Raw genomic sequence first — 21198 nt, forward strand, 5'->3', positions numbered from 1 at the left:
AGAGAGAGAGAGAGAGAGAGAGAGAGAGAGAGAGAGAGAGAGAGAGAATGTGTATGCATGTGTGTTCTGTTCAATCCCTAGAGACTAAAAACATGTCTGGTGTATGGAAAACATACAAATACTTATATAACACACCAATGAGCGCATGCTATAGTATCACTATAGCCATTTATCCTACAAGAACAGTGAAGTAACAAGTCCACATTTCCCACACTGCTCATCTTATTTTAAGGACAAATAAATAACAATCTTTCTCTCTAATCTCCTGTGTCCATTCACAACCCCCCAACTGACAATTACCCTTGTACTTTAATGCTAATTCACAATTATATAGCTGAATACTGTATAAGAGACAACTAAGAGGAAGCGTATCAGAGATTGTAACATCAAACAAACAGCAAAAGGCAGAAACTAGAGACTTGGAATACTATGCTACTCCCAAATGCTAGACAGACATGGAAAATTTAGCTCTGGCTGAACATGGTGGCACATGCCTATGATCTCAGCATTCAAGAAGCCCAGACAGGATGGTCATCTTGAGTTCAAGGCCAGCTGGGCTACATGAGACCCTGTATCAAATAACAACAATGATAATCAAAAAGAAAGAAAGACAGGAAGGAAGGAGTGAGGGAAGAAGAGATGGAAGGAAGGAGGAAAAGAACTAAGGAAGAGTTGATCTCTAACTGCTGATGGTTGATCACTATGCATCCTCAGTGTTCCATAATGCTACTTCTACCCAGAAGTGCCAATTTAGACTGATTTCTGTTTTTCAGATGGAAATATATGTATTGTAAAGATATATAATGAACAAGCGGCTATGGGTAGAGTTTCATTGGCAGAGAGCTCTCCTAGTATATATGAAATTCCATGCTTGAATCACAGCATCACATAAAAGCATTGCAGTAATGGGACTTTGGGTACAGAGATAGCTCAAGGCCTGCCTGGGATATGTGAGATTGCTTTTATGAGGAGGAGGAGGGAAAGAAGGATGAGGAGGATGAAGAGGAAGAGAAGGAAGGGCGTCAGTCTATCAGGCAAGGAAGTCTATCGGAGCCAGGTAATTTCTATTTCCATTCTGACTAAAAACCTATTTGAAAAAAATCTGCAAACTCCCACATGGATTCCAAGACAGTATGTCCCTGTTTAACACCGACCTTTTACAAAGCACCTTTTCATCGTGAACAGATAGAGTCTTACGAGAGACTGGGAAGCCAACAGGGAGCCCAAGATTTTGTAACTGAATTGTGTGGTGTGAATCTGAAGTTTGTGTCTACCAGCTCCTGATAAGTCGCCCTCAGTGTGGCTATCTATCTGTCAAGGTCCCACCTCTCCAGATGTTAGAACCAAGTCCAGAAAGATAGGCCTTCTTAGTTCACAGGACCTCTCCTGACAGACATCAGAAACTCCACCCTACAGGTACTGCAAATAGCCAGGGGCAAACCAAGCCATTTCAAACTCAGTGCTCAGAGAGTGCTGGGTGACCAAATCCAATTTCCAAGGTGCCTTAGATAGCTTTATCAAACTGAGTGCAGTGTAAAAAAAAATCCAGCTCAAACAGTGCAAAGGTTCAGCTCCCTCAACTAGTGAGACGTATGAAGACAAGTAGGTCCTAGCTAAAACACTCTTGGGGAACATTCAGATCTCAAGGACTCAGCTGTAGGGAATTTTTGAACGCAGAGATAGGGCTAAGCCATTTCACCTGAGTGAGTGGTGGTGTTCTTTTCCATGGAATCTTCAGAAGATTGGAGTCAGCTCAAAACTTGGAGCTTTGGACTCTATCAGATATGCATCAAAGTGTTCTGACATATGAAACTGTAAAACTTCCTTAACTTTCTGATGCCTCAGTTTCCCTACCTGCACAATGGACGTAACAAAATGCAGGATTACATGAGGACTATCAGTAGTGTAACACACATGATCTGGACCATGGCCCATAGCACAGGGCCAAAAAATTGGGTGTCTTAGCTATTATTTCTCCATTCCAGTCCAAACCATCTGGTCAACTATAGATGAGTACCTAGTGTGTCAAGTTCAGAAGTGTAAGACAGTCAATGAGACACCAACTGGAGACTGTTCAGGACTGCACTGAGTCAAGCAGGTGTGATTTTCAGTAGTGGCTCGTGGTTTTTAGGGCAAATCTGCACATGTTAGATCCTTAACCTAGAATTACTGGCATGGTTATATGTATTCAAAGGTCAAAATTCCAATGTTTAAAACAAATTTTATTTATTTATTTATTTGTTTGTTTGTTTATTTGTTCTAGATTATAGGCATCCATCCCCTAGACTGGCTTTAACTTCCTATGTAGCTGAGGAGAACCTTGAGCCCTTGATCCTCCTGTGTCTACCTCGTGACTGTTGAGATTGTAGGAATGTGCCACTCGGGACAGTTAATATATATCATGATTGGAGTGCAGGGCTCTACACATGCTAGGCATTTTACCCACTGAGCTGTCTCCCAAGACCCTCTAGCTTTAATTGTAAGAGCTTTTGAGGTAGTTAGTCCGTTAAATAACTTAAGGTTCAATTTGATTATGGAAAATGGCACCTGTTATCTCATAGAGAGCCGAGTGAGAATGTCCCGCTTTCAGTAAGGCTTTCTGCAGTCTTCCAGCACCAGTTTAAATCTGGGGGCAGTGGGAGGTGCATTGTTTCACTAATTGAAACAATGCTAAATGCTAAATCCCATTATGCTATTTCTTAGGCTAATGGCAGTGTCTTGGGTTTATTTCATTTGTTTTCCCTACCAACAAAGTACTCAAGCATCACAGCTCTGGCATCACTTGGGCAGGGATTTCATACACAGACATTGGGCCCCATGTGGCTGAGAACAGAGGTGAATGGTGGCCCAACACAAAAGTACAAATTAACTTAAAACAAAGGGGAGTATGCGTGTGTGTGTGTGTGTGTGTGTGTGTGTGTGTGTGACTATTTTCATGAAGATTTATTTTTAGATGTTTGCTTATGTGTATGTATGTTTATGTAAATGTGTGCCACCTGTTTGCAGGTGACCATGGAGACTACATGGGTGTTGGATCCCCCAAGGCTGGAGTTACAGGAAGTTGTGAGCTGTTTGACTTGGGTGCTGGGAACCAAACTCAGGTTCTCTGAAGGCTACAAGTGCTCTTAACCACAGAGCCATCTCTCAATCCCCTCTGATATTTTTGTAATGCATTTGTACAGTTATTAAGTATGAACTATGAAGTTAACAATGTCAAGATACAGTGTCGAACTGTAGGCATTTGAGAGTCTAGAGTTTTGGACATGTTTATGAGTTTATTAAAAGAGAATAAATAAGATTGATTTTTTTCCCCTTTTGGATCCAAGAAATATATCATCTACAATGTTCTCCACCTGTATGATCTCAGACCTTTCATTCTGAGTATATTTGTCAGTATTTGTGGCATGAAGGCTGGGACTGGTAGATAGATATACAATTTGTCATCTACTAAGGCAGTGATGATTTGCAAAGAGAAAAAAAATATGTTGGTCTGGAGGAGTGGAACTCAGAAACTTTCTTTCCCAGAAATTCATGTACAGGAGAACCAAATCAATACATCTGGAAGAACAGATTCTATGAATAATTTCCTCCAATGGGTTAAAAAAAAACAGCAGAGAAATAACCAATGTCCCAAGGTCACAAATCAGTGAAAACTACAAAAAACAACCTTTCTCTTCCCAGAGAAGAGAAAGAGAATAATTGTATAACCTCAAGGACTTTATTAACCTAAGAGTAAAGATTTGGTATCAAATATATTTTGGAAATGTTGAGGGTCACTGACCCAAGGCTCATAAAAATATGAAAAGCCAAATTCTGCAGGGAGAAATCAATAAACTTAAAGGGCATCTTATTTCATCACCCTCATCCAGCCCGTCTGTCATTTGGTGATGCCTGAAGACATTTTCAGTTATCACAATGTAAGGGTATGCTATAGGCACTGGGTAGGTAGAGGCCAAGGAAGCTAAGAAACATTCTACAATGTCCAGAAAGATGCTATGCAGAATGGAGTTCTGTGGTCCCAAGTGTCATGTTTTGGAGAGTCTGATTCATACTTATTTATGATATAGAGATCGTGCTACTATCTTAGTTCCTAATCAGATTTGTGTTCCTCAGTTCCCAGACAAATGTTCACCAGAATTCATTTTACTTTTGAATACATTTCCCAACAGAGAAACCTGTATATTCAAACGTGACACTCAGATCCACCAGTTGCTAGGGGCTATTAGACTCTAACACAGGGGCAGAGTTCTACCTTTGATGAAACATCTTATGAACAAGAATCAAATAGGAACTATATCCAATGTCCTGAAATGTTGAGGAATATTCCTGTCTACACCATCACTATTTTGTTTATAAAAGGTTATCACTCAAGTCAGAATGTCCATGTGAAATTCATCTTGCCACACTGGGCCTTGTCAGTACACATTTTCACTACCCCACCCCCATCCAGTGTACCCAACCTCTGGGATAAGTGACACTCCTTGTTGGTTTGGGAATTCACAGTCTGGCTAGACAATCTATTTTCTGGAGCTGTCTGATTTCAGCTTATCTTTGCAGACCTTGTTGGGAGTTGACAGATTCGGAAGGCATCCTAGGATCTCAGAATTGTATTTATCAGTAAGGTCATAACCTTTCAATGGGAATGACTCCACTTTAACTAGACCTTTCAGCTTTAGCATCTTTTGAGATACTGGGTGAGGTAAAATTCTGTTGGGCTATCCTGTCTTTGCTGGATGACTAATAACATCCCCCCTTTTTAACTGTTTGATGCCTAGAGAACCTCCACTCACAGAAGTCACTACCAGAAGTATCTCCAGACTGATTAAAGGTTCAGTAAGGTTTGAAATAGCCCACAAGTGAGAATCACTAATTTATCCTAAGGCTCCAGGAAAGTCCTTCAGTTCCTGGAACTGGCTTGATTTGAATGGATGTTGAGAGGGCATGACGTACAACCTTCCTGATAAATGGAAGTTGTAGACTCATGTGGATTTCACTTCTGCAAAGTTAGGGACTTGGGTTGATAAGTTGGAAAGCCTTGCTCTATAAAAAGTGTGCCATGTGGGACATGAACTCCCTTGCACCACATTTTACAGGATTTCAATTACAGCAACAAGCTCTAGGGGACAATGCTCCTCCCTGACACCAGCTGGTCACTGGCCACATCAGGAGTTCTTAGGTCAGAGCTGATTCAAAGACAACCATGAAGAAGGGAACATGGCTTCATCAGTGTCCTGCAAACAGAACTGCAGAAATAGGTAAGCTGGCTGGGTGAGGGGTTTCGACTAAGTTCAAAGAAAACAAGCAGCACACAGTTTTGGAAAAAGTCTTTTGTTTTCCAAGTTTAGACTTTGGGTATGGGTGGGTTAAAGGCAGGGCCATGTTATTTATTAAAGTTTGAGAGCAGGGAGTGTATTGAAAGGAAGCTGGGATTTCCTTGGGGAAGGGAGGCATGAAAGGCACAATTTTCAGACACCCAGAGGCTTTTTTATTTCAATTACACAGGGCAGGGGGAACTGTGCAGGAAGAGAGAGAATAGGAAAGAGAAAACTAAGTAAGATGGGCAGATTCTATCCTGGGTAGGAGGGGGCAACACCCCCTATTGCTATCATTACAGGGCCAAAGTGGGATTACAAACAGCTCCCTAAAGCTTATCCAAAATTTCAAAGGATTCAAATAAATACAGATCTACTCATTTCTCCCTGGTGAAGGAATATGCAATCTGAACATATTTATTTAAGTAAGTGTTTAAGAATAACGTATTTTGTAAAATTTCAAATATACATAAAAATTGCATAATCCCCATTACCCCCTCATCTCTTCATTCAGAGCACCCCAACCACCACTGTCAGCTTCTCCTTGCCTAGACATAGGCCAGGATCATTTCACCTTTTTCTGCTCAATCAAGATATCATGTCATTTCCGAATGACTGGGAGTTTGATTGTTTTTTATTTGATTTATTTATTTAGGTCCGAGATGTTTTGGAAGTGGCTTAGGGGGTTAATTACTTGAATCTTGTTAATTACTTGAATCTAAAGCTTAGATGATCTGAGAAGGAGTGTAAGACTGGTAAGTACTTCTTGATCATAGCCCACCTTCAGAAAGAGAATTGGTAGCTTCATGGGTCAATTTGCAGGGAATACTTTTGCATATATTTCAACTCTCTCTCTCTGTGTGTGTGTGTGTATATGTGTGTGGGGGGGGGGCGAGCGCATGCGCAAAAGTGCTCATGCTGGCATGACTCGGGGTGGGGTGGGGGGGTTTCTTTTGTTTGAGGCATGACTGAATGGACCCATCCAGGTTTTCTCAACTCTGCAGAGGATGATGGGATTTGCAAAGGCCAAGAACAACAATGAAGGTGAAGAAGAAGGAGTGGTCACCAGAAGCTCTGGAGTCTTCTGAAGAGTCTTTGAAATGGACTCCTGCAAAGCTAATCTGCTCAGTGTCACCTACTGGGTTCAGTGAATATGAAAAGCTGTCTCCCTAAAGCTTTCCCTTCAGAGAGACAATGATCTCTTGGAATTCCATATTCTACAAGGTGGCTACCTGGTGCTGTCCATTTTTGCCCTCTCTCTAATCAGGTCTTGCACTTCCAACCCACTGCACACATAAACATCTCTCTCCTTAAGTGAACTTACTGCCACTATGAACTTGAACTCTGAGACGAAGGAGAGGAGTTTGTTTTAACAGCTGCTTTTACAATGAGAGGCTGGAGTTAGTCCTCCCAGGACAGCTGGTTCTGATAGTCTGTCTTTACACTATTCTGCTTTTCTCTCATGCCCAGCTGTGGCCCGCTGACATTTTGTAAAACAAAGCACAAACACCAGAAGGGCAAAAGAATGCTATTTGTTGGGGATGTGCTACAAAGCAACCTCTCAGTTCTGACACAGGAGTTGTCTCCACGTTTACTTGGTTAAATTTGATTTTTGGCCAGTTAATAACTAGATCTGTTACTATAATTGTTAAATATATGCTGCTGCCAGGCTGTCCATCTGGTAGTAACCAACTACAGAAAGTTGTGTAAAATTTAGGGTGACTATGGTTAATAGGTTTATAAATTAATACCTTTAAAAATGTAGCTTCTTGCCCCTTATTTATATTTAAGTATTTAGGTTTTATTTTGAGTGGTATGGGGATAGAGTTTCAGGTCTGGTCCCTGCTAGTAATGCCTTACTGAGCTGTATATTCCTCTAACTGCTTTTTAACCCTTTGAAAAAAACTTCTGGGACAGGGCGTGGCAAAGCTGCCCAGGCTGATTTGGTAGCCCAGGCCAAGGCTTGGGATTCTACTTCCTCAAATGGGCCTCGTTGCTGGGATTATAGGTCTGTGCCACCAGGTCCACTTTATGTGTCTGGTGTTGGCAACATGTTACTAGAGTATTTCCCTCACTGTAGGATGTTGTCAGGATGTGGGTCAAGGCATACATTCTTTCACAGAGGAGCCGTGGGATGCAGATCTAGACAGGAATGGTGGATGTGTGTTATCTTGCTGACTACCAACTGCACGCGTTTATTTTAGCTGCCAACTTTCTATTTTATAAACTTCTAGAAAGGGAAGTTTTGGTTTTAAAGCTGTTCACAACAATAATCCCACTTCAAGGGAACTGTAAGATGCAGAGAAGACAGTGCTTGATCCACACATTCCAGTTCTTTTTATTGGCCTCTATTAAATAACAAAGGAGAAATGTGCCCTTAGATCACAGTTTCCCTAGGAGGAGCCTCTGGGTCCCAGCAAGAAGGAGGCAGAAAGCCCGGTCCTCCAATGATTGTGGGCCTCAGACCAATCAACCACATTTGGGATAAAAATGTGTGTAGATTCTAGGACAAGGCTTTAAAAACAAACAAACGAACAAATAAAAACATTTTTAAAGTTTCTGTTCCCACCGTGTTGGGTGTCTTTAAAAATGATTGGACAACTTCACATGTACTTGGATTGCTAATTTTTATTTATTGAGTGATCATCATCAGGACCAGTGAGGCTGGTGGGTTCTAGTAGCAGATTGTTCTTTTAGTTTTAACTGGTGGAGCTGCCAGTAAAAGGTGTGTCCCGTCTTTGATTACATGAGTTTGGCTTTCTCCATTTCCTGCTAAACTTTCCCTTTGTCATCTGCAGTGCACAGCTCTGATTTGCTCCGTGCTGTGTCTGTTGTACCTATAACAGAACCTAGCCCACAGTAGACACCTTGGACGTATTTGCTGGGAATTGATGGCTTTTATTTGGAAGGGAACAAGGTCAAGTCGTTTACTCCTTTATATTCTCCTCCAAGAGAAACCTGGATAAGTCTTTGCTAATGTCCAGGATCCCCTCCCAGCTAATTACTCTTGGGTACAACCCTGCTGCCCCCTCCACATTCCAGGGTTTTCATCCCTCTCCTCAACAGAGGGACAACTCCTGAGTCAGGCAAAGGAAGTAGTCTCCCCTGAGAGCAGAACATCTCTCCTCCTATTTGTGCTCAACCTCCTATCTTCAGACCTAAATACACAGAATAGAAATCGCTAAGCCACCCTGAACTAGCTGACAAAAGATGTGATAAATAGCTCACAAAAGACGTAGGCATACGGTCACCATAAACATAAAACAGAGTTAGTCAGTTGTTTTCTCTTCAATAAGCAAATGCAGACATGCATTCTGATGGCTCTAAACACCCCAGACAGGGGTGTTTTATAAATAGTCTTAATTTATATTGAATTTAGTGAATATGTGATTTCATATGTCATGGTATTTTGGTAAAAAGAAATCCAAAACAATGTATCTAGCTCAGGTTGAGCAAGACAATCAGAAGTTCAAGGCCAACCTAGGCTATAGGAAGATGTTTCCTCAAAACAAAATAGGTAGTGTGAATATTGCATTTTAGTAAACATATCACTTAAATTTTTATATTATATATTTATAGTTTTTTCAAAGTTGAGATCTTATGTGATCACACAACTCTGGTCAAAAATGCATCTTTAACATGAAAGAGAGGGTTATTTGGCAATGGCTACCTTAAGGTAGTTACATGATATTTCTGAAACTGCTGGTTATGGGAAACTGCCAGTAGCACAAATATTTAGGATTTTCTGTTGTTGGACTCAAATGCACAAAGTCAGAATCAGCTCAGTATTGTTCAGGTTGAATAATATTTGAACATTAGCAATCTCTCACCAAAACTGTCATCATTCATTGAACATAACCTGCTTTATGTCTCTCAAAATGGGATTAATAGAGTGAGCACATGATACGGGAGGTCTTGTCACTAAAGCAGATTATAGCAGCATGCAATGTGGTTTATCAGTGGTCCTCCTCATAGGATAGCAGAAAGGCTGGCATCAAACCAGGATGCTCAGTAAGGTTAGCTATGGCCACCATCATCTACTTTGCAATGCTATTTCATGTCACATCGTTGTAAACCTCTAACTCATATAAGGATCTCCTCTCTCTTATTTTGGATCTGTTGTGTAAGGACCACTATAAACGAAGGGATGAAATGGAGGATGGGATGAGGCATAATCATCTGGATATACATTTTTGCAAAGGGAAGGGTTTCTTGGAACTTCCACCTTCATTGCTATTAAATTTATTTTTCTTTGATAATAAATACTTTCCGAAGCAGATTGAAAGTAAGCAAACAAAAAAAGTGGCAAATGGAAGCCTTCTACAGCTGTCTGGGCAGAGACCCAGGTGTAATCCTGTGTGTACACATCAGTGGTTTGTCTCAGAATCATCTCTTCTAGTCATTTTTTTCTTTTTGTCTTCTGGGTATGTTAGACCATTATTTTCAAACTCAGTAAACAGAGCATTCCGGTTTCATAGATGAAACTCAATAAATCAAGACAACATTATTAGAAAAGAGAGAGCTACCCAACACAGTGTTAAGCCTCACAAATTTTTATCAAACTCATCATCACTTCTGATTCAGAATTCTCTTAAAGTAACCTTTCAAAATGCACACTTTAGCCTAGCCAATGACATGAAGTTTAATACATGGCTGCTCAGAGTTTGGGGGAGGGCGACAGGACAGAGTTTACAAAATTAATATATATGTATATGTATATTTTTAATCAAAAGAAACATACATTCATTTCTAATTCATATAGCCTATTTGCCTTCATAGTCAGCTCACACATACCAGGGTTAAACATTGCTTATGAAATTAAATAACATGAAAAAATAAATATACTTTATTATATAAACACATAGAACTCTGTACCACTCAAAACATTCAGAAATATGTAGATGTGGCTGCTTAAAACTATTCTTTAGCAACATGGTTGTGATATTTATAATCTTCTTTTCTAGTGATATAATGAGGTTGTAAAACACTGATGTCAAACATCTTCTCTTTCTACCTATAGGGACTGCACATTGTGGTATGAAAATGAGGTAGACACAAGTACTTAAGTTTACCAGGCTGAAACAAAAGCATAGCTCCCTCGCAAGCTCATAAACTCTCATTATTCAGGTTGGAAAGCACAGGCCTCAAAGGCTCAGAGAATGCATATAGAGTTGTCATGGAAATGCCCATCAAGCAATTTCTGCAAAGAAGAACCATCTCCAGGATGATCAGCAAACAGAAATACAGGACTTTGCAAAATGAAATGTCACCAAACTGTCCTGCAAATGTGGCATTGGCAGTGACACCACTTTCTTCTTCTAGGTGGATTAGCTCAGTTTAGAATGCTCCTGACTTGTAAGACATTTCTTACTTCACCTTGACAATAAAGAGTCCTCTTTCTAGTTTGTCCCATTTGCCATGGGATAAGTGTATTTGGTATCCAGTGTGCTCTAGGACTGACTTAATAGCTCAACAGAGCTAAAGAACATTGTTTCCCAAATAAAACAATACTAAGAATCCAAGGACATTATTTTTAAATCGCCAGAAAGGACGTTTTTGTGGAATATTTTTCTCAATCTTTTTTTTTTTCTTGTTGTTTGTTTTTGAGACAGGGGTGTTACTCTGTAGCTCTGGCTGTCTGGAAACTTACTATGGTCTCAAACTAGAGGTGATACTCCTGACTGAGACACTGCAAACAGTGTTACAACCATGATTCATAGATCTGGGCCAGAACCTGTGGTCTCTCAGAACCTGTGGTCTCTCTAAAAGTGTCATTTGAATCTTAAATTCAAAGAAGCTTCATTGTACAGACTCTGAAGCTTGTACCAACAATGACCTGGGGGTTTCCTTCTCAAATACTGCTCCTTCCCAGGCAGCACTGACGTAAGCTGTCTCCACTTGACCTTGGTTGTGTCACAGAGCAGTAGTTACTCTGTGAGACAGCAGTGTCTATGTGTGGGAGTTCCCTGGGAGCAAAAGCAACCCACAGGAGGAGTCTGTTACCACTCTGGTCTCTTGTCAGTCTAAGCTGCTTTCTGGTGAAGCAAGACGTTAGCACCTCAAAAGCATTATATTTTTCTTTTGTAGTCTTGTTAACTTCACTGTAGTTACAATGGTAAAGCACCATTAAAAAAGACTTTATGGCTAGAAACGGGAGTCACTGAGGTATGCCAAAATGTAAATACCTAAGGCATTATACCAGAGCATCCATGTAAATAAACATAAAATCAGAAATCAAAATCCTACAGCAAGAGTCTGAATGATTGCTCTCTCACATGTACATAAAATTAATATAGTTAAGTTACCTATCTACTTAAATAAAGCACTTTTGACTTAATTCTTCAAAAAAAACAATCACAGTTAAAAGTCTTATAAAAGTGGCCTCTCTCTTAAGACAGTAGAATTGAAATTTAAATCAAACAAACAGTAGCTTTATGAGATTACATAGGCAGTGAAGCTAGGTTTAAAATCCATAACCTACATATGCCAGAACAAAGAAATTTTAATCTCCTTTCTTCTTCTCTTATAGATTAGATGATTGTATGCAGCCCCAAGAAGAACAGCAATATTAAATATACTTTTCAGTTCAAACAATCAGCAGCTTATACTTAAAATTTTAAACTATTAAATTATCAATAGGGGATATACTATATTCAAGGAAGAGAAGAGAAAACAGCATATATATGTATGTACACACACATACATATGTGTATATTCATACATATATATACACACATATATATACAAGCAGATATATCCCCAACAGTGTATTTTTAACACTATGAATATATTTTTTCCATTTTCCTAAACAATTTATTTTAGAAAAATATGGGATAATCTAAGGGTTAAAATCTAGAGAAGGAAAACACAGATTTTTTTTTTTCTTCATCAAACTACAAGACTATGTAATAAAGAGGCTTGTAAGGTTCTCACAGAGGCCTAACCAGTGACTTTAGAACTAGTGACATACTTCCTGTGAGAGTGTGAATGGACTTGGAAGAATTAGCTCTGGGTGAGTGAACATGCCACGGGCTTGAGAAGGAACATTTCATGGACAGTAGTATGTGGCAGTGACAGAGAGAAGTTGGGGCTTTCAAAGAACATCCTGCCTATCTTAAGGTTACCTCAAGCTCTTTCAAAGTGTACACTTGGAAAAAGGTACCAGTGTGGTAGACAAAATATCCTTAGAGAACCATAGACGGGACACTGTAACTTTACTTAAACTCTGGGATAAAAATCCCACAACCCAGCCAAGGAGCACAGTCCAGCTCCTGCTTCGACTTCTAGCTCAGTTGAGTACAGAGCCTTGCAACTAGGTTATAGAACCAGTCTCCGCAGATGCAGCCACAGATGCTGAAACCCTTGCCTTGGAGAGGGATCAGTGGGTGTCAATCACACTACTTCAGTTAATCTGCTCTTCACCTGGCACTAGGAATGAGTAAGAGCTTCCCAGGACCCCACTGAATAAAAAGGGCTTCTGAATGACTTTATATAATAGCTGATTTCAGCTTCACTGCAATTAATGTGCTTATAGGAGTATTTACTATACTTACATGCATCAGACCTACTGGCTCCATAATTTTTGCCACAGCTTAGCTAAGGTATTGTGTTGACATGGTTAATCTTTCTGTTTACTTAGAACTGCCTCAGAAGTTTGTATAGTATTTACAGTGGCAAACCTGCTTTACCATCTCAGCTACTGGCTATGGAAAAATAGGAGCAAAGTAAAAAATGGTCTCAGATGGACTACCTGTCTGGGGGCAGGGAATAGACTCCAGTTACCTCAGAAGATATTGGGTCATTGATTATTACTCTGGAGAATAATAATAACGATAGCAATAATAATTAATCTCCTGAATTTCCAAAATGACTAGTCTATTGGTGGGTATAGACTTCCTGTTGATTGTGCTAAGGTATATCCAAGTTTCACAAAAGCAAATGATAGTCACTGAAGAAAAAAAGTTGCCTGGCCTTCAACAAGTAGGAACCTTACTCCAATAGTCAGAACTACCACAACTTAGAAAGTGAAGATTGACTGCTACTAGCTGTTTCTCTAAATCATTAGCAATGTGCACACATACAGCTCTTCTAGGCACAGGAAACTATGTCTTGGTGCCATTCCTGCATGAGGTATATGTTTTCTATAAAGTCACTTTGGCAGTGTCAATTCTACTATGCTATACCAGGGAGAACGTAACAGGGCACTCATAGCACAGTATCTAGTGTGCCTTCGTGGGCGCGACAGTTCTTGGCTATGAAGGCATGCCCCAGGATACTCCTAACAATTGTCTCAGAGCTTGGGGAACAAACATGAAGCATTAGGGCCGTACCGAGCTCCATGGGCCAGTACTCCACGCAGCATCTTGTGGGCAAGCGTGTGTGTTGCACTGCTCACGGTCAGGAGGTTTGTCGAGGACTTCACAACTCAAATCTGGGAAGCGGTCACCATTGGCCCGCTGACAGACCACCAGTCTTGTCCGCATGCCTCCACCACACAGCTTGGTACACTGGAAGAGGGACAAAGAATGCTACAGTTATTTTGTGTGAATAGCACATGACAGATTCTATTTCCCCACAGGAAATTTTTCTTGTCTACACTCTATTCTAGTATTGAGGCAGCTTAAGTCTGACAGGGAGAGCCAAGGCAAATTGCCCCAATGATACAGCCAACGGACCATGGTTCCTCCTGTGAACATTACATATCCCTCAGTGAGGGCTTCCTTTCATCTGTAATAAGGACTTTTGTATCTCTTACCTCATGAGGTTGAGAACACAGTTACTTGCCTCATATATAATAAGCTGAAGATTGGGAAGTTAATCAATCTCAATCCATTAACCAGTAGCTAAGATAAAATTCTTTGAGGTATACAAAACCCAGTAAATAAATAAGTAACTAGAAACAACCCAATATTAAATAAAGCAATGATGGCTTGGTCAGTTTTATTTTAGTTAATGGCAGTTGATAATTTCTTTCTTTGGTTTTTGTTTTGAGACAAAGTCTCACTGTACAGTCCAGGCTGGTCTGGAACTCACTGTAATCCAGATTGGCCTCTTGCCTCAGCCTCCTGTGGGCTGAGATTACAGACATGAGAAACCAGGTCCAAGTTCAAGTTTTATTTTTAAATGTTGCTGGATATTTAATCCAAGGACTGAGTTTTACACAAACCAGCATGTTCCAGCAACTTCTATGAAGCTGTCATGGATGAACCTTTGCTGATTCTCTTATTCCAATTCTAATGCTCAACTGTTTAACTCTATTTCAAACCTCAGGACAAGTGCAGTTTCCCCCCCCGGGATGGCAATCAGCATAGCAGCAGTGAACACTAGCTGAAGTTCCCACTGCTGGCAGAATTCACAGTTGTGAGACAGGAACAAGTTGTGTTTCTTGGACAGCACTGCTGTGCTCATATCCAGGAACACAGACATCCAGTGTCCCTGCTGCGTCAAGGCCAGCTCTCCCACAACATGTGGAAGGGTCAGCCCATGCTAACAAAAGCATAGCAGCAAAGGCATCCACTCACCTGGCTTGGATCCAACTACAGAAGCCTAATTATGGATCCCACAGGACAAACTGCACAGAGTGTTGGGAAGACTCACATCAAACCTTCCCCCCTCCTCTTTCCTTCCTTCCCTCCCTCCCTCCTTCAGCAGCACTACACAGAATGACATCAGTGAGAGGCAACAAAAATGCCCACAACAACTGCCTGTGACTTCTAGGTTATGTGTATGAACTGATGAGACACAAGACTGTGGACTAGCGTGACCATCTTCTCCTATGGTTTTTTTTTCCTAGTGCTGGGCTCTCCCAGGTGTCAACGTTCAGGCTTTAATTGGAAAACAGTCATGACAGAACAACTCAACGAACTTTAAGTATGTGCTTTTCTTACAGATTCAACAATAGAGAAAGATTTTGATTAACAAAAATATGTATGTAAGTCCCATTATGAAATATAACAGGAGCACAAAACTCCCAACAACACTACTATTAATGCATATCACTCTTTCTATTAATAAGGTAAGTTATTATTGCATTATTATAGTATCACTTGATTGATTGAAGTCTACATGTGAAGCATTAATAGATGCTGTCTCATATAATAGTCATAAGTATTATGCAGGTGGTGCTATTACTATTCCAGTTTATAGATGATGATGTGAGAATTAGGGTAAGTTATTACTTGTAACTATCACAAAACTGATAAAGGTCATAGCTGGGTCCAGCCAGATTCCGCACATCCTGAGCCATGATGGGTCTAGCGAGATGAGATTTGATGCTTCCCTCCATGCCCTTTCCTCAACTCCCCAGCTCTAGCCAAAGTTCTACAACCAGTGCCCTGGAAAATTCCGGCACCCCAGCTTGTGTGGCCTTCAACCTCCAGGCATATAGAGAAAGAAATCATGGATACACACCCATTCACAATAGCCTCAAAGAAAATAAAATATTTAGGCATAAACTTAATCAAGGAGGTAAAAGACCTCTACAATGAACACTTTAAGTCTCTGAAGGAAAAGATAGAGAAAACACTGGAAAATGGAAAGACAAACCATTACCATGCTCATGGATTGGTAGAGTTAGTATTCTCAAAATGATCATTTTGTCAATTCAGTACAATCCCAATCAAAATCACAGAAATTAAAAACCACCATCACCACCACCAACAAAAATGATACCAAAGAAAGCCTGAATAGCAAAAATAGTCTTGAACAAAAAGAACAATGCAGGAGAGATTATCATTCTAGACATATTACATTCTATATTCTAGACCTCAAGACATATTACAGAGCCATAGTAATCAAAACAGTAAGAGACTTGCCTTAGTTAGGTTTTTCTATCGCTGTGATAAAATACTACGGCCCAAAGCAACAAGGGTTAATTTCATCTTACACTTCCTGGTAACAGCTCATCACTGAGGAAAGTCAGGACAGGAACTCAAGGAGGGCAAGAAGTTGGAGGGAGGAACTGAGGCACAAACCATGGCTTGCTCTCAATGGCTTACTCAACTTGCTTTCTTTTATAGCCCAGGAATGGGCTATAAGTGGTGCCAAGGAATGGTACCACTTACAAGGGTCTGGGACCTCTAACATCAATTACTAAATAAGAAAATGCTTCACACACTTGCCTACCAGCCAGAGGTTTTTTGTTGATGTTTTTTTTTTCTTTTGGAATATTCTTAATTGTGGTTCTCTTTTTATAGCTAACTCTAGCTTGTGTTAAATTGACAAGAAAAAACCAGCAAGGACCAAAGTGCTGGTGTAAACACAGACATATAGACCAATGGAACAAAACTGAAAACCCAAATATGGGCACACTTAATTAAAGTCAGCTAATATCTGACAAAGATTCCAAACACATATACTGAAGAAAAGAAAGCATCTTCAACAAATTGAGCTGGGGAAACTAGATGTTCATATGAAGAAAAATGAAATTAGACCCATATGTATTACCTGGCACAAAAACTAAGTCCAAATGGATCAAAGAGCTCATTGCAAAACCTAAAACATGGGTATAGGATATAGGTGTAGGGAGGGACTTTCTTAGCAGGAGCAAATTTGCCCAGGTCTTGAGGGCAACAACTGGCAAGTGAGACTTCACAAAACAAAAAAGCTCTGTACAGCAAAGGAATCAGTCTGTAAAGTGAAGAGGAATCTCACAGAATGGGAAAGACTCCTTGCCAGCTATATAATAAGACAGAGAATTAATATCCGTAGTACATAAAGAACTCAAAGTACTAAGAAGAGCTAAAGTACGATGGCTCATTAAAAATAAAACAACTAGGATGGGGATCTGAACAGAGAGTTCTTTTAAAAAAGAAAAAAGAAATGGCTAGGACATAAATCAAAAATGTTCATTATCCATAACAATTAGAGAGTGAAAATCAAAACAATGTTGAGATGTCATTTACCCCAATGAGAATGGCAAAGACCAACTAGACAACCACCAACAAATACTGGAGGAATTTGAGGGAAAGGAAGCTCTCATTCACCACTGATAGGACTGCACAGTGGTCCAGCCACTATGGAAATCAGTGTGGGAAATACTCAAAAAGCTAAAAATAAAGCTAAAAATGACCCAGCTATACTTCTCTTTGGCATATGCCCAAAGGATTGGACATCCTACTCTGCAGATACTTCCTCAGCCATGGTTGCTGTGGCTCTATTTGTGATAGCTAAGAAATGGAAACAACCCAAGTGTCCTTCAACTGACAATAGATAAAATGAAAATATGGAACATATACACTATGAAATATCAGAGAGGAAAATGAAATTGTTAAATTTTCAGGTAGATAGGATGGAACTACCAAAGAACATATCGAATGAGGTAACCCAGACCCAGAGAGACAAATGTCACTTGTTTTCTGTCTAGTCTGAGTTTCCTAAAAGAGACAGTAGGGTTCAGGGGGGCAGTCGAGACAGGAGTAGTAGCAGTGTACAAATGATTTGAAAGGAGAGATGGGGGGAAGGGAGGCTCCTTCATTAGGGAGAGGAGAAGGAGATAAAGGGAAAGTGGAGGAGAGTAAGCTAGTAAAGATGTATGGAAAAATCATAGGAATCATTATTTATCTACCTAACATTACATATAATATTGATAAGTCTGTGTATACATATACATATATAGTTACATGTATTGTCTGGGCTGAGAAGCTTTTTTTTTTTTTTTTTTTGTAGGGTTGGGAGTTTCTCTGTGTAATAGTCCTGGCTGTCCTGGGCTCACTTTGTAGATCAGGCTTGCCTCAAACTCAGAGAGATCCACCTGTCTCTGCCTCCCAACTGCTGGCCTGAGAAGCTTTCTTTTGAGTTGCTGGTCAGAGTTATCTAAGAACTTCAAAACATAGGCTATTGCTGTTGCCCTTGATGCCTCCCTGAGATGGAAGGTAAGTTACTATTGCTGAATACACTATGTGTTTCAGAAACACGATCCAGAGCTAGTTCTGACCTCAAAGCTTCCTCCATGAGGACTATCTTTCATGGTACCAGAAGGTGCCACGCAAGCTTCCAAGAAACCAAAAGTCCTACCCAGCTATGACGCCTATGTATTAAAAGAACATCCAGCATGAAAATATCCCTAAAGGAGCAGTAGTGGCATGCATACGTTGGTGGTAACCAACAGCTCTATACCAGGACTCAACAAAAGGGAAATCATACATGGTACTGAAAACATAGCTAACTACCTGAGGCTAATGAACTTGTGGTCTTGGAGGAGAACCTAAAGCCACCACTTTACTAAGATTGCATATTTCTCAAATTGATTCTAAATATTTATCCTTATACCCACCATCAAAGAAATATCTCTTTGCAACCACCACAGAAAACCACAATTGTTCAAAATGCAGGGAACAAGTGGCCATATGATACCTAGCCCAAATGAGCTATAATGTAACCCATGCACATATGGATATATATATTCCTAATATATTATCCCAATAATTATCCTAATAATATATCCTAATTTGCTGATATATATATCAGCAATTAAAGAAAGCCAGATCATGCTTTTGAGAGAGAACAAAGGAGTGCAGGGGAAGGGCTGGAGTGAAAAGGAAAGGGAAGTGGAAAAAAATTATATCTTTAATTATATCTTAGTTAGAAAAAGAGAGAATCGCAGTCAGGAAGTGGACCTGTTTTTATGCACCCCAAACACCATGTTAGCCTTTATCAGGAAAAGTAGGCAATTCTGCAAAGCTAACAGTCAAAGAGATCTTTATTGGAGCATGGAGAATATACAGCTCATCATTTAATTAGTGTCATCTGTGATAAGAATAACACCCGTTTTGGTTTTGTACAGAATTTGAAACTTTGAAAGGTACTCTGCTATTGGGGACGAGTGCCCCCCAAAACTATAAGAATAATGGCAAGAATCCCATGGTTACTTTAACACGTGCTTTCCACCCCTTATAAGCATTCTTTTTTTTTTTTTAACATTAGAGGTTATCAACAACTTAGATTTATGCACAATCTTTCCTCATTATCCACCCCTTATACATTCAAGCTTTCACTCGTTAATAGTAAGTGCATTTAAACAACAGGATCGAACCAAGAGAGATCTCCTAGGGAATCGCAGATAGAGAAGTTTCTCCTAGATCTGGTTCTGAACAATGAAATCTTAAACAATAGCAGCCAGGCAACAAAGAACAGACAGACAAATGGTTCTCTCTTACCTCTCCCCAGCTGCCATAAGCCCATTGGGGACACGGGCCAGACTCACAGGCTCTTTGCTCATCGGGTTTGATTCTTTCTACACAGTCGTTGGCTGTGTATCCGTTTTCATCCTGACACACCACAACTCGCCTCTGGGAGCCTCCGGCACAGGTACTAGAACACTAAGCACACAGAGCAGCAGATTTATCCTCAGCACCACCTGCCTCTGATCCACACATAAACCATCAAGACAGGTTCTATAGACAGTCTTCATAGACATTGGAGAAAGTTAGTAGAGAGACTGGGTGCTTCCCCAAGGTGGTGTTGTTCACTTTGTACACATATGCAAATGCCTGGATGGTAGAGGGGGGCTTCCCTTCACATTCTCCAGGCTGTCAGCAGGAGTTTGGCTGCACTAAGTGATTATGTTCAGAGTTCTCTGTGCACCTCTGTTCATTGTCCACCCGTGTCTGTTGTCCTCATTTCTGAGAGGGACAGAAGTGTCACGGTGTGTGGACATTTTTCAAAATGTCAAGAGCTTCTAGAGCCAATGTTTGAGTCTCTTTCAACACAGAGGTCCACTCATACTTAATAAATTGTCAATTATGAAAATTAAACTGGCATGTGAACTCCTTCAGTGACTCCTTAATGGTACCACAGAATGTCATTTAGATGTTAGACAGTAGGTGACTACCTGCCCCCACCCCCATCTTTTTGCAAGAACTTTTATACTTCAGTGACTAATGAGAGTAAAGCATGCTTTACTTGCGTTCCACTTCCTCAGTGAACTCAATTGAATTCCATCTTAAAAAAACCCTCAATCCATTTCAGTGGAATGTTCCTGAATGGCCCTTGTTGTTTGCATTTTGGTGGTTTCCCACACACCCTTCTCATAGCTCTCCTATGAACTTTCAGCTGGAGTGTTTCTCTTTCCAGAAATTGCTTACCTCTTTAATCTAGTGTATTTTCTAGCACCCTCCACTATGATGACCAGGAAAGGCTGGACTGCCTACACTCATTGAGTCTTTGAAGCCATACAATTTTCTCCAACTAACAATCCGAGTGGTTTGGTTTTAGTTGTAGGTTCTGATTTTCAGAGAAAGTTTCTTACTGTGAAGGCTAATCTCAAACTCATGTGTGATTCTCCTGCCCAGGTCTCTAGACTGCTGGGATTGCAGGCATGGGGGCCACCAAATCCATCCCACCACTCACTGGTTCTCAAAGCCAGTGTCATTTAAAACTACTCTCCAACTGTGCTTCCACCAGCCCATGCCATCTCAAGATGTGAAGGTAAACAATGTTGCAGAGTGTACTTGACTACAGCTCAGTTTCCATGCTGGGAAATACAGTTGCTCACCTATCTGGGTCAATTGATAAGTGATTTAAAGAGTTAAAAACCTTTTATAGCATATGTCACAGTTGTAGGTAAAGGCTCTTGCCTTTAAAGCTGATGCCCTTAGTTTGATTCCTAGGACTCATTTGGTGGAAAGAGAAAATTGACTCTGGGGAGTTGTCCTTTGATCTCCTTTCATGTGTGAACACACACACACACACACACACACACACAAATTAAAAATAAAAAAGATAAAAATACACCCTATGCAGAACTACCACTTTTCAATCATAGAGTGGGACAATAGATCCATTGGTAGTGTCTGAGAACTATTTAAGCGTATTTTGTCTTACAAATTTTTGTTCTTTTCTCTGAAGGTTCTGGTATACTTACTTTAAGCCTACTTGGTTTTCCCTT

At 40.2% G+C, this 21198-nt stretch overlaps 1 protein-coding gene across 1 annotated transcript in view; it reads right to left on the minus strand.

Annotated features, from left to right (window-relative positions):
- Adamts9 (ADAM metallopeptidase with thrombospondin type 1 motif 9) overlaps nt 1–21198 on the minus strand; it is a 171965-nt gene that overhangs the window by 63126 nt on the left and 87641 nt on the right. Inside the window, exons 26-27 of the mRNA XM_028773009.1 lie at nt 19469–19630; nt 13643–13819 (exon numbers count right to left, since the gene is read on the minus strand). Coding sequence (XP_028628842.1) covers nt 13643–13819; nt 19469–19630 — 339 coding nt within the window. The remainder of the gene's footprint in view (nt 1–13642; nt 13820–19468; nt 19631–21198) is intronic.

This window comes from Grammomys surdaster, unplaced genomic scaffold, assembly GCF_004785775.1.
Source record: "Grammomys surdaster isolate TR1022 unplaced genomic scaffold, NIH_TR_1.0 220, whole genome shotgun sequence".
Lineage (NCBI taxonomy): Eukaryota > Metazoa > Chordata > Mammalia > Rodentia > Muridae > Grammomys > Grammomys surdaster.